The sequence below is a fragment of the Molothrus ater genome, chromosome 7 (assembly GCF_012460135.2).
Source record: "Molothrus ater isolate BHLD 08-10-18 breed brown headed cowbird chromosome 7, BPBGC_Mater_1.1, whole genome shotgun sequence".
In the NCBI taxonomy this organism is placed as follows: domain Eukaryota; kingdom Metazoa; phylum Chordata; class Aves; order Passeriformes; family Icteridae; genus Molothrus; species Molothrus ater.
In genome coordinates, this window is record NC_050484.2 from 12,849,298 (window position 1) to 12,863,697 (window position 14,400).

Genomic DNA, 14,400 nt, shown 5'->3' on the forward strand with positions numbered 1-14,400 from the left:
GGCACGGAAACAGCCCAGCCAGCCCTGTCTGCTGTGAGCACATATTAATCACATTTTCCGCTGCTCCATCCTGCCTTTCCCGTTTCCCTTGCTGCTGAGTGCCAGCAGCTGGGGACTCAAAGGTGAGCCATCACATTTGCAGGGAAACACCCTGGCCCCACTGTCATCTGAAACACCAGAGGAAGGGGAAGCAGGGGGCAAAAGAGAGGCAGTGAGGGCTTCCCATCCTCTGCAGGGAGCATCATCCCCTCTCCACCCCCCTGCACTCGCTGGTTTTCTCTTGCATTAGCTCCTCGATGAAGATGTGAATGTTAGCTGACCCGCCTACACGTGGCAGAGCACTGCTTTTGGCCCACAGAGCTGGCAGAAATTCTGAGCAGTGCTTGGTACACCCTGTATGCCTATGCGTGCATGTGCATATATACGTGTGCATATGCAGATATATGCATGTGCATATATGTATGTATATATATATATATATATGTGTGTGTGTGTGTGTGTGTGTGTGTGTTTGCATTTATCTGCATGTATATAGAGAGTCCCTGTCTGTCCACACCTTCCCCTCCCTCCCTGCTCTCATGGCACCAAATCAAGCTGCGGCAGACTTGATGAATCCCTTTGGCATGGTTTGCTCCAGCGCTGCAGCCTGGGCTGCACCGAGCTCTGCACTGATGCAGGGAGGGAGCTGCACCTTGAGCACAGACATCTGGGAGCTTGTTTAGCACAGGAACAGCAGGATTAGTGTGGGCACGGAATGTGGGACCAGCGCTCCCCCGGCACCAGGTCTGTGGGCAAGTGGCCTTGGCCTGGCCCTGCTGTAGCTCAGCAGCTGGCAGCCAGTTGTTTGGCGGGGCAGGAAAGCAGTCACCCGGATGCAAGGGGATAGGCGAGCCACCAAAAAGCAATTACTTATCCTCCAGCCTTGGGAGGTGTCTGGTACATTAAGGCCAGAATGTGGGAATGAATAGATACTGGAATAGAGGAGTAAAAAAGAAGAGGTTTGATTTTTTTCCACTTTTTTAATGAAAAGAGAAAACAGAGTAGAAGAAAGCTGACAGAAATCAAGGGCCAAGTCCTGAAATGGTGATGATTCAGATGGTTGTAGGATTGTTTTGGATTGACACCAGCCAGGCTTTAGGGTCTTGCTGGAGCAATGTAAATTGGCTGAGCAGCACTGAAACCAGTCACGCTGTCCTGCTCCACCCTGGCTGAGGATGCAGTGTCCAATGCCCAGGACTGCAAGGATGGGATATTTATTCTCCTCTGCAACTAAAACCACCCTCCAGGCCAGATTTCTGCTCCAGATAAGACTTGAAAAGATAAATTTATTGCCAGTGGTTATTTGGAACACTGAGCTGTGTACATAGCTCATCTCTCTGTCCAGCATGATGAGTATATCCTACCTGACTCAGCTTACAGAAAAGGTCCCAATGAGACCCCAAACTCACCTGGGGTGAGGAGAGAGATGGCCCCGGTTCACAGAAAGGTCTGCTGTGACCAGTGGGTCCTGGTAGAGCACAGAGGCTCCACACCACTGCATGGGCACTGTGTTAGGGCTATACATGAGCTCTGCCATGGGCTACTGTCCTGGAGCCAGCGCACCCAAGATCTGGGGGAGCCCAGCTGAGGACTCCCCTATGTGGTGCTGGACTGCCCTGTGCCTCCATTTCCCTACTTCTAAAATAGGACTCACACTCCCTCGCTGGCACATGAGGAGCTGAAATACTCCAAATATTGCAGGTATGAAACCCTGATAGGTACCTCTGCACAGTGAGGACTCATTCTGGGAAGCAGAGGGAATTTGAACCTGAGACTTGCGGGGAAGGGGAAATCACACAGCCCGGAAGGGAAGGAAATGTCTGGATGAATCCTGGACAAGGCAGGCTACTGCATTTCGTGCCAGCAAAGGGAAGGGACAGCTAATTTAATAGAAGTGCTGAGCAATCAAAAATGACTGGGACATGTGTGTGGGGGGAGGTGTGTGGGATCCAGCCAGAGTTCACACAGACACACTATGGCACATCAGCAGGGAGCACCTGAACACATCAGCAGTGCTGGAGGGTGCCACAGAAGAGCAGAGAAGCACTTTCTTGAGGCACCCTTAACCAGGGAACAACCACATGACCAAAGCAATAGACAGAAAAGCCAGCCTGGCACCATGGCTACCTTAACCCTCCTCTCTATACACTTCCCATGCAGACCACTCCAAGTTTATCTTTCTGGCCACACACCAGCATCCATATGGTGTGAAACAGATGAACACTCATATTTGCCCTCCTTCCTCCTTGCTCCCACCTCTGTGGGTGTCCCAGAAACACAGCAAGAGCACGCACAGCTCCCAGGGCTCAATGCACCCATTCTGACCATGCCTGCTTAGCGCAGATCTCACAGCTCTGGCAGCCTGAATTGTTTCTCATTATTTATTGCTCATTTTGTTCTCTGGGATGGTGCAATTGCCTCTTAGGATTTGTGCCCTTTCATTTCCAGGCCTCAGTAACTCCTGAACTACAGTTTCATGTGGTTTTGTGATTGTTAACCCAGCATGCAGACGGGTCTACGACCACAAAAGCTCAATGAATCTTATATGGCAAAACACAGGCTGTGAAAACATTTTCTCCTTCATTTGCAGTCAAAGAACATACTCTCACCACCATGAACGATGCAGCAGCAGCCAGGTTTTCCAAGGAATAGTGTTTCCTCATTGCTGTGCAGAGGAGAAAGGACTATTTCTGCTCAGAGCATCATCAGTCTTTTAGCCGTCATCAGAAAAAGGGTCCCTCACAGATTAAACCCTCTGGGCCTGCAAAATCTCTGTTCTCTTCCCTCTTGTTGGCTGCAAGACTCACCAAGGTGCAGGAAGAAGAGACAAAAAGGACATTACCTTGTGGTTTTTCCCGTGTCGGTACATCATCCAGTCCTCTCCATTGGTGCTGACCTCCAGCTTGTAGGTACGCACATAGTAGCCCTTCTGGGTTTCTCTTGAGATGGCACCCTGTGTGGCAATGGCTGTGAGCACAGTCAGGAATTGGAGGTCCACCTTGCCAGGGGAAAAAGGGACAAGAAAGAGAGTGGTGACCACCTGAGAGTCCAGAGTGGCTAATTAGTTCCTCTCTCTGTCTCTGAAAAATTAAAAGGTGCAAATTCAGCCTGTCTCACTCTCTGTGGGTGCACAGTTCAACATCCACGACCCTTGCCAGGGCTGACTTCAGCAGGATAGAACCCTGGGACAAGAGTAGCTAAGGATCTTGATGTCTGTTTATATGGGACCATCACAAAGCCTTCTTCCTGCCTCAGACCAAGCAATAGGATCTGCACAGAAGAGCACATCCATTAAAGCAGGACAGAGACTGACTTTTTCCATGTAAAATAAAAGCATAATATCCAATTAGCAAGTGCTGCAGCTCTTGGTTTTGCCCTGCTGGCTTTTTTTTCCTGTTTGTTTTACAACATAGGTTGAGAAAGGTCAGCAGAGCTGGCTTAGTAGCCCTGCCATGAATGAAGAATGAGACGTCTGCTAGAGGCAATGACATTCAGCACCTCCTGCTCGTAGTGCCCTTTAGCAAGCAGTGTCTCCCGGCGATGTGACACAGCCAGAAGCTGTGTGTGGACACACTGTGGCTCTAACCAGCAAAGGAAAGCCTTTGCTCTGTCAGCCCCCCGCCTGACATCAGCCCGCTCACGCTCCCTGCATCGCTGATGAGATAAATATTATTCTAGTTGTTTTTCTATGCACCCTCTGGAGACTTTGGTCCTCAGGCAAGTGGTGGAGTCAGTGGCCCTTGTAAGTGGCAGAGGTCTCTCAGTCTCTGTCAGTCTGATGGAAAGTCCATCAAGGTTTGGGCAGAAAGGAGGGGCTGGGAGAGAGACAGCGGATGGAGTCAGTCCTTGTGCGGGCAAGCTAATGGGAGAGCCAGCCTGCCGCATTTCACCGAGGCACTGCAGCTCCCCTGCTGCTTCTCCCCCTGAGCCAGAGGCAATAAAAAATTCAACAGCCCTTATGGTCAAGGGTCAGTTTAAGAGCGTGACACTCCATTTGGTGGGGGAAGAGGTGAGGGGGCTGGAAAGGTACCTGGAGGTACTCTTTGTTGCTGTCTACAATGGGGGTCCAGCCGTTGTCATCACTGTTGAGCCGGCTCTGCTGAGGGGTCCATCGCCCATCCGAGTAGGTGGAGGAGGCACTGATCTGCATGTTGGAGATCCTGCCAGACTCCATCCCCAGAGGCACATTGCACTGAAAGTCTAGAGCAGAAACACACATACACAGAGATTGGTTTACACTCTCAGTACTTCACCCCCGAGTGAAAGGCAGCTCTGAACTAATCTCTCCAGCTAACCCTGAGCAAAGCTGCCTGACTGGAAAGATGAACAGATCTGCACCATCTTGCAGGTTGTGTGTTCACAGATGGCACTGAAAAATTATAGATAGGGCAGCTTTGTGTTTGCATGGCCCTCTGAACACTAATACAGTCTGGATCTTTGTCCCTTTCTCTATCTTCTTCACCTTTGTTCAGTTTTGACACAATTCTGTCCCTTGCCTGCCTGCACTCCACCAAGATGTTCCAAGTACCCTTGCCACAAAGCTCCCATTTTGAGGGCTGTAGGTCTAAGCACTGACAAGGCAAGGAATACAGACAGACACATAAGGAGGGTGCTTACTGTTGCTGGCAGGAACATCAAGGATTGGAATGGGCAGCTCTAAAGGTTTTGTGAGCATGTGAGAGCAGGGATGCACGTGTGTTTGTGTCTGTGTCTATCTGCATGCACTCTATGTGGTATCAGGCCCATAGGGATTAACCAGACAAGATTATGAAAGACACTGTTATGCTTTTGTTTGGATCTCCTCATTTCTAAGGCTTTAGAAGTCACAATTAGCTCATTTTTATGGCACATCTCATCTATTTTATAGCAGCTGTCCTGTAAAAACAGTACCAAAGAAAACAGTGATAGAAAATACTGCATGGGTGCAAACGTGCTTCTGCTGTAAACCAACGGGGCTCCACCAAACTGCCTGTGTTTTTTAATGTGGTCAAGTCAACCTTGGATGGAAATGATGGGCCAAGTTAAGATGTCAGTGCTATTATTAAACTTTCATTTTACACCACCATAAAGGAAAACAGGCCTGGCACTTTCACAAAGGCTCTGGTGCTTGATTTCTCAAGCTTTGTGTTCAACATTTTATTTGCAAATCCAGATCAGAAAAGGGATTAAAGAACAGATCAACTGAGTGTGGCAATAGGTGATGGTGAAGAGCTCATGCTTATCTGTAACTCTCACACCTCAGCAGAACAATCCTTACTCATAGAGTAAGAGATTGTAACCCTGCTGCCCTGGTGCTGCACAACCCCTACTCTACCCTGCTCTCTGTCACAGGCTTTCAGTGGCAGGTCAGGGATTCCCTGTCTTTCTCTGGGACTGAGGGTTGTCCTGGAGGCTCCTTGTGTTGTATCAGAGGTTTGCTGTGAACAGAGGTCAAGAACAGTAGCTCTGAGGCAAAAAATATCATGGGAAAACAAATGGAACCTTTTCTTGCCTGTGTTATCATAAAAAATCAAAATGCTCTTCATTCTCAAAACACACAACTTACTTTCTCACTCCATATCAATTTGTTTTATAACCCTTATTAAGGGTTATAAAACAAAATTTGGCTTGAAATTCTTAGAGCTTTAAGCAATCTTTAATTAGACAGCCAAGAAATTCCAATTTGTGGTTTGGGACTGTGAATTTCTGGAAAATTAGAGAGAGAGAGAGCGCGCATATTTTTCCCCATGCTTTAATGAATCTGCTGCACATGCTGGGCTAAAGTCTTCCCCTAAATCCTTTGGGCTCAGTACATACATGAAGGATGCTAACCCAAAAGGTATTGAGAACACTTCACAAGCAAGTGAAAAGTCAAAAAAAGGTCAGAAAGTTAAATTCTTACTTGAAATCTTACTTCTATCAAAATAGAGAAGAGACCTAAGTGAAACTGCTGTCTGCACTGCTTCTGGAGAACCAGTCCCTGGACACACTTCTGCCTGCTTTACTCTCACATATGCCAAATGAAAGATGGGAAACACAGGGGACACAACTAAGTCATACATACACATTTCCAACTCACTTTCTGGGACTTCCTGGTGGATCAAGTAGTACTGAGCAGAGAAACCATCCTTAGCCACTGCCAGGTCCGTGTGGAAGGTGAGAGAGAGGACGCCGGTGGTCGAGCGGATGTCCGATGGCATATTGACACCACAATACCTGCCTATCAAGGGGCCAACTGCAAAAGAAAGAGCAGCAAAGGTAATGCCTGCTTTTCCACTGGCCTCCTGGGTCACCAGCTCATTGCTGATCAGGATAAAAAAGATAGGCTTTGGGGATGGGCTATTTTTTATATCCATTGGCCTGGTGCCATGCAGTGCAGAAATATCCACTGCAGCAGGCATTGCTCTGCAATTGCTGGGAAATGCTCCAAAATGCTCTGTTTCTTGGTTTTGCTATAAGGTAGGGAAGTACTCCCATCATTGCATGAACCCACTGCCCTTCCCTGAGGGAGAACTGCTGGTGTTTGGAGTGTCCCATGGGGCTTTTCAGATCAGTGGTTACAACAGAGCAGTAGTTTGTGGTTTAATGAATGCAGCCTTCAGCAGGCACACTGTCCCCAGGCTGGCCATGGTGTGCCCTAAAGGCAGGTTGCAGGCTGCAGCCACCTTTGAGGTTAGGCACCCTTGGTGTTCAGACAGAGGCTGCACAGTTTTGGAGCTTTGTGATACCAGGAAGGGCCAAGGAAAGCAGTGCAGCACCCCATGACTTACCCTGAGGGATGCCATCCCAGATGTCTAGCCAGTCATACTTGCAGTCTCCTTCCCCCGACTGCAGTGGGTCATGCTCGAGGTCAAAAAGCAGAAAGTGGAGGAGGATTTCTGTCTTTGGCTTGGCTATGATGGTGAAGATGCAGTCCAGGTTGTGTGGATACTTGTCAGGGAAACCTGGAGACTCAATAGTGCCGTTGGAGGCAGTGAAGTTTCTGGAGCAGTCCTCGGAGCCTGTAGCAGCAGGAAAAACCCAGAGCCTTAGCAACAACGAAGCTTAATGCCAACAATTTGGCACTGTGAAAACCCCATTCTGAGTTTAGGGTTGCATATTCACTTCTGGAAAGTCCTGCAGCTCAAGAGCTGTGGGAATAACTGCAAGAAGTGAGAAGGTGATTTTCAAAGCTTTCCACAGGTGGAGAGACAAGGTCCATGAGGTACTGTAGTGGACAACACGGTTCAAAATCCCTTAGACAGCTTTGCAAACATAATCTGTAAACCACTGCTGATCCTCCTGACAATTACCTCAAAACCAGGACTAGAAGAGTGATCCTATCCAAAGCCATTGCTGTGATTTGGCAGGACAGCAATGTGCCACGTCCCTCACACCGGTGGTGGTGGACAGGGAGGCCACACCACGTTGGCCTGTCTTCCCCAGCTGGCACTTTCCACTCTAACCCACCCCCAAACTGACCTGTCAGACCTGTGTGCTGCTCCAGAGCCTGCAGAGAGGCCTGCTGGCACACAGGGAGCCTCCATCCACAGTAGTCATGACACAGCTGTTACCTGCAGCCATGCAGGCAAAGGAGCCACAGCAACCCCAGGACTGGTGGAGGAGCCCCATTTGGGGAAGGAGCTGCCAGGGATGGGGCAGAGAGGAGTATTGGGATGTACTCATTTTGGAAAGGCTGTTCCCATGGGCCAGTCTCCTGCAAACTCCAGCCTTCCAGCACAGATACGTGTGCCTCAGTTTCCCCTTGAGAAAATCCGTAAGCACAAATATTTACACAGTGTAAGGGCCTGTGGGAGGGTGCCAATGTCTCCACTGTTTGCTGCAAACCCTTGGGAAGTGCACAGTTAGCCTGCAGCCCCCACTCCCGCCCCAAAGACCCACACAAGGGACAGGGGCTAGCTCCAGCACACATCCCCACAACATGGCCACATTAATAGTGGGGATAACAGAGGCCATGGCAGGGGGAGGTTCTGCTGAGAGCAGGAACAGAGCCCTCTTTTTCACAGAATGAGCCATCCACACCAGAAATGCAAGTTATTTCTATCCTTAAGCAAGACCTTTGCGTGGTGGGGAGGACAGACAATGTTGCCTCTTATTTATTGCTGACCTCAGCACTGGCCTCGGCTGCAGCCGGGCCAGCTCGGTGCCCCCTCTCATACAGCCAAGGTGCCTCGGGCTGCTTGGGGAAAGGGGAATTTGTGTCATATTCATGCCACGGTGACTTTGAAAGCCTTGCCAGGACAATAGGCAACAGAAATCTGCAGCCTGGAGCTATCAGAGGAGAAAGAGGGTGTTAGAGAGGCTGCTGGCCACTGCTGCAACCTGGCACTAGCATTCACAAAGGTTTCTGCTTCACTTCCATGGGACACTCTTCTCCTCTACAAACCCTCTTGCTCAGGCTCTCCCAGGCAGTACCAGCCTTCCCAGGACTAATGGCAGACTTGTTATTCAATTCAGCATTAACCTACCGAGTCAGGCCAGCAGCCTGCAGTAATAGCAGGATCTTGCACTGCATTATGCAGTGCCTGGCTGGAGAGCTACTCAAGAGAGGCTCTTAATTGACTACCTAATGAACCAGCCAGCTTTTCTGGTGTGAACCTGTGGGGTAAAATGCAGAGGCAAAAAAAAAAAAAAAAGCCAAACACAAATCACAGCATAGTGCCATGAGCAGGGATAAGGGTGTACTTTGTACTGAAAGACTAACAGATAAATAGTGAAAATAACACAAGCTCTGAGCTAGGGAGAAAATGAAAGGCTAAACCTAGAGTCAGGGACTGTCCTCTAGCAACAGGCAAGACCACATTAGACAACAGTTTCCTCACGTGGCATTCTTATCACATTTGGCATCTTTGTCTACATTTTGGCTAATAGCAGCAAACACAATGATCAGCTTTTTATAAGGAAGCTGCAGATAATCAACGGGAGTCATGCTGACTTCTGCAGCACAGGCCAGCCTGAGAGGAGACTTTGATGCCCAGCGCTGGAGAGCTCAGGCCGGCCCTGCGAAACTGACTCATAAAGGGAGCAGCAGGGAGGCTGGACCAGCCAAGGCAGGCGGCTCTTGTCAGCCCACAGACTGCTGGCTGATACCCATCAGGGGATTCAAAGACTGGTATGTGGCTGTTTGTATGCAGATTGCTTCTCTCTCACACTGTGATAAGGGAAATTTAGCACAAGTTGGGGAAATAAATGCTCCATTGAAAAGAGTTGTTTTTTTAGATCACCTTTAAGACAGAAGGAATCTGCAGCCACTGCTGCTTTTACTGATGAGGACAATGACAATCCGATGACCTTTAAAGCTGGTGACACCCTTGCTGGTTACCCTGACAGCTCAGATGGAAACTTGGCCCGTGCCTGCCTGCCTGCCAACAAAAGGCAGGGTTTGCTTGTGCTGCAGGAGCCCTGCAGCCAGCACTGCCCACAGCCCTCTCTGGAGCCCTGGCAGGGACTGGGGTTGGGCAGATGTGGGCTGGGAGTGCTCCCGGATCACGGGCTCACCCTGCACTCCTGTGCCAGAACCTGCCTTGCCAGGCTTGATTTCATGGGCTGTGGTTGTAAGAAAGTGTGGCTGTATCTGGAGAGGATGGCTGCCTGCAGGGGTGGGGGTGGCAAAAGGAGCCAGCGCCACTTCAGCTCCAGCCTCCAACCACTACCTACTCTCCTCCAGATGAGCCCTTGATTCCTCTCCCTCCCTCCCAGTAACAACTTCTCCTTCCCTCACAGATTTGGTCCCTTACTGGCTCCCAGCCAGACCAACAGGGTTGCTGTCTGCCACCCCTTCCCACAGCATGGCCAGGCCACCTCAGCCAGCTGGACCAGCCCACAGTGCCTCATGCCCTGAGTCAGGGCATGGATGGAGTATGAGGTCAGGCACAACTCAGCACAGCCTGCTGGGCTCACAGGAAGTGTGAGCAGGGTGAGAAAGGCAAGGGAGGCTGAGGTGGGTCTTCTCACCTGTATTCTTTGCCATCCTTACTGATGGCAACTGGCCTTAGCAAACCCCAATATCTGGCTGAATCACTAAACTTTCAGGACTAATCTGCATCTTAACCATAAAGTAACAGTGGTGGCGAGCTGGCTGCTGAGCAGCTCAATGGCCAGTTATGCAGTCCAGGCAACAACCAGCAACAGCACTTTCCTCATCCATCTGAACCTTCACACAAGTCCTGTCCTCATTGATTCACAATGAATTTAGGGAGTCTCCTTCTCTTGCAGCAAAGTCTCTACATTCACATCTACCTCCAGCCAGGTTGTGGGCTGTCTGTGCACCTCTGCCTGCTGCACAGCTGGCCCAGGACCCCTGGGCACTGCTGCCTGTGCTCCTCATCTTTTCTTTAGAGATGCTGGATAAACGGCCCTATTGTGATCCTTTTTGATTCTTTCCATGGCACAGACTTTTTCTTTTGGTGCTGGACACAATGACTGAAAGCCACGTGTGTTGTCTTCTAACACATCACCAAAGGACTGCGGGCACAGGGCAGGTGCCCGTGTGCCCACACAAAACACTCTCCTGATCCCTCAGCATGCAGGCACACCTCTCTCACATGCACACAGAGCAGAGGCTATTTTTTCAAGCCTTTCTTCCCAGGCACAAAATTCTGGCAAATATTTAGACAGAAACGCTACTAAAAGGGCTTTGAGCAGATTTTTCTTTCCTCAATAGTAATTAAGAATTAAATAGTTATGAACACTTCCTCTTATATCAGCCTGGAAGGGTGCTGCCGCAGACTTTGACAGCATTGCTGACAGCAATCACTTGAAGACTAGAGTTCCCCAGTTACAAACCCCCCATCCATGGAGAGAAAACACAGCATCACTGATCAACCCTGAATCACAACTCCACAGGAGGGGGAGCTCCATGCACTTCTAACAGAGGGACAACCCTCTTTTAGCCCTAACATGCTGGAGAGTAAAGATATATGTTTCTAGTCCTCGAATACAAGAGAACATTTAAGGAGGAACCCTGCTTTAATTGCACCCTGTGATCCAAAAATTCACTGTCATGTGCCACTAAGATCTTCACCTTCTTGGAAATGTGACACACAGACTTGCTTCACTTTAAAAAAAAAGTCCTTTATCTCTGGAAAATATGCTAGAAATCACATTGAAAAGGTGGCCAAAGGCATCTACAGACAAAGATAATTGTGTCAAACAGTCTGGGAGACAGGCACTGACTCAGACACTCACCCGTCTTGTAGATCTCATAGCGCAGAGAGAAGCCGGCACCTTGCCGTGCGTAGTCTGAGGTGAACTTGATATAGAGAGAGGGGCCAGAAGAGATGATGGTAGGAGGTGCAATGTTCCCACAGTGCTTGCCCAGCAGGTCTGCCGCTTCGCTGTCCCCATCGCGGATCTCGATGTAGTCATACCTGCGGAGGCAGGTGAAATGGCAGGGAAACCATCTGTCAGGGACATGCTTCAGGATGCCAGGCACAAACAAAAACCACTCTCAGTATCTGCATATTTCACAGAACGTCTTCCAGACAGGTACCTGGGACTCTTATTCACAGCACACCACACCACAGACCCCAAAATACTTTTTCTCTTTTGTCTGACTACATTTAGGTCCTTTCCTCTGCTGTCATTCACGTCATTAATTTGCTGTACATACATCCACTCACCTTCACAGCCAACATGCAAAATTTAGAACACGCTTTACCTCCATTTCCACAAAACTCCTTTGGCATGGGAGAAGCTCAGACACAACTCTCCTGAGGCTGCTCTCCTCCCCTGAGCTCTCTTCTGGAGTGCCATTGTGCTGTTTGGCAGAGCTCGCTTTATTCCAATATCCATGTGGGATTTGGGCAAGTACGTACTAAGTGAGACTGTCAGTGTTCAATCCACGTGAGCAGGTAGCTCTTTTGTGCACTGATACCACATTGGTCCTTTAGCAAGCATGGCAAGTAAACTCACTTAGCACTTGGACATTAATATTAATCCTCTTCTATCAAGTGCTAATGAAGATTTTCCATGGATGAGAAGTTTTGTGTAAGAGCTGGGTACCTACACTCATTATTGCTAATCCTGTACACCCTGCAACTGCAACCTGCCTTTGCTAAACCCTACTTGAAGATGTTCCTACTGGCCTGGGTATCTGACTGGTCTGGGGGAGGAATGCGTAGGGTTAGAAGAATTGCCTCCTGCTGCAGAGACAAAAGCTTGTTGCAAAGCTTGGCTGGAAGGTGAAACTGCCACAGATCCCTCCATATTTTCTAGGCCATGAGTAGGCAAGGTAGTAGTATCAGGCTCTGTGTGCTGTGAAGAAACAAACAGCTTTTACGTGTACATCTTGTTCTTCAGCTGCTTTCTAACACCCACGTCCTCCCCGCCCCTCTCCTCTGTGGCCAGCACACTGCTATTTACAGAAACTGACCATCTCTCTAGGACTGTTTATTTGCTTTGTATCAACCTGTTTGAACAACATGCTACAGCTCTTCTTAAGGGGCCAGGGAGGAAAAAAGCATTTCCAGGCTGCCAGGAATCTGCCTTTCTTCTTTGTCACAAGATCTTCTGTTTGAGAATGGAGAGTTGAAAGGAGAAGTAGCTTGCTGGATACAGAATGATCCTCATGTGACTCATTCCCATTCTGCAAAGCACATATCGGCGAGCAACAGCCTCAAAACAAACTTACAGGGACTTAGTGTGCTCCTCCACAAAGAAAGATGGCCCAGACAGCTTTGGTTTCACTCCTTTCTGGGATTAAATCAGGCTGAGAGCCAGAAGCAAAATGCCTGCAGATAAAATCCTGTCTATGCTGGACTGAGCACTCAACTAGCTGCAATTGCCCAGCCTTTAACTTCATTACAGACTCAATTGGCTTGGCCAAGGTGAAATCCAAGTGGTCTTGAGAAGTGGCACTCGAAGAGGAAGAGCATTTGGCTTAGCTGGTGTGTGGACACACAGCAATGTAAATGAAGATCTGCTCCCCCTGCTCTCTCCTCAGCTTGGCCTAGCCCCTATCACCTTGTGACCCCTTGTTACCCTGACACCAGTCAGCAGCACCCTGCGTGACTCCACTAATGTCCATCATGTGTAGCTTCATCCTACCATCTCTCCAGGGAGGAGGAACATAGAAGGCAGTGTTAGTGCTTCTAAGTAGAATTTTTTCCTCCTTGTTTGTCTATTTGTTTAAAGTAGTACTGAGCAAACAGCGGGGACATTTTGTTCTCTAAATAACTACTTGCTTTCAGTGTGCTTGCAGCCCTTCCACATTTGAAGTGCACATCTGTGCTGCAGAACTACTGGCTACTAGTGAAATTTGAGTATGTGGCAAAAAATTAATTTGGCAAAAACATGAATGTTGGCAAAACACAGTTAATGGAGTGGACTGTAAAAGCTGCCATTTTCATGCACAGGCAGAGGTTAGCTGCATCCCAGGGAATCACATCTGTTTGTGCCCTCATGGGGTTGTTCCTCGCCAACACAGTACATGGCTTCAGCTGCTTGACTGCAATGATCACAGCTTCTGCTGTGGCCAGCACAACAAATATCCTAGTGCTGTCCACATGGCTCCTCAAGCCACCCAGTTCTGTAGGGGCCCTGGAATTTCAGAAGCAAGTTCTGGACCAAGAAATTTTTGCTTATTGAATGGGTGACAGACTTCCAGTAATACATACAATTAGGGAATATTGCAATCTGCTCATGGGCAATCTGCAAATGGAAAATTAAAAGAATGAATCTAGTAAGTAAATCATCAGGAAATATTTGCCTTTTTAAATTAAGCCCTATTTGGCTTCATTCAAGCAGCTAACTTAGCTTTCTCACACTGGAGCTAATCCTGAATAAATCAAATGTTAAAAACAACTGAAAAAAGCCTTTAAGAGAAGGTCAGGAAATATTTTTTTTGCCAAATGTAAAATGAATAGAAATGTGTAAGAATTTTCTTCCCTAGTCAAAAAATCTTGGCCCAAGTCCTCTGCTCTGCATGAGGCAAAACCTTTTCTTTGGGTCATATAAACAGAGTGTGAGTTGGGGAAGTACTACACTTGGGAGAAAGCACCAGTCCAGATGAGCAGGAGCCCCTACTTCCTTCTCCATCACAGCAATTAAGCTTTAGGCTTTCAAAATGAAACACTAAAGACAGCCAATCAAAACTGTTAAACTTCCAAACTTCAGCAAGAATGCCAGCTAATCCCTACCACAGATTGTTTTGGAACCATGAGCTTTAGGCATGTCCATGCCTTGGCCCTCCATCAAACAGATAAACCCCATTCTCCTCATTCTGGGTCAAGTTACAATCCAGTTTGGCCAAATCTTCGCTCCTGTTAAGCTTAAATATGGTTTCTAGACTTTCTTCTTCCCTAGTGAAAAACAAGAAGAAAAATTGGAAGAAAACCCAACCATGCTTCCTACTCCAACCATTTCATTTTCAGATAACTATGG

The 14,400-nt window shown here is 48.3% G+C and overlaps 1 protein-coding gene across 4 annotated transcripts in view; it reads right to left on the reverse strand.

Moving 5' to 3' along the window:
- NRP2 (neuropilin 2) overlaps positions 1-14,400 on the reverse strand; it is an 89,330-nt gene that overhangs the window by 49,285 nt on the left and 25,645 nt on the right. For all 4 annotated transcript variants that reach the window (XM_036386539.2, XM_036386540.2, XM_036386543.2 and 1 more), the window contains exons 3-7: positions 11,206-11,387; positions 6,789-7,019; positions 6,098-6,253; positions 4,070-4,239; positions 2,882-3,037 (exon numbers count right to left, since the gene is read on the reverse strand). In XM_036386539.2, the coding sequence (XP_036242432.1) occupies positions 2,882-3,037; positions 4,070-4,239; positions 6,098-6,253; positions 6,789-7,019; positions 11,206-11,387 (895 nt within the window). The remainder of the gene's footprint in view (positions 1-2,881; positions 3,038-4,069; positions 4,240-6,097; positions 6,254-6,788; positions 7,020-11,205; positions 11,388-14,400) is intronic.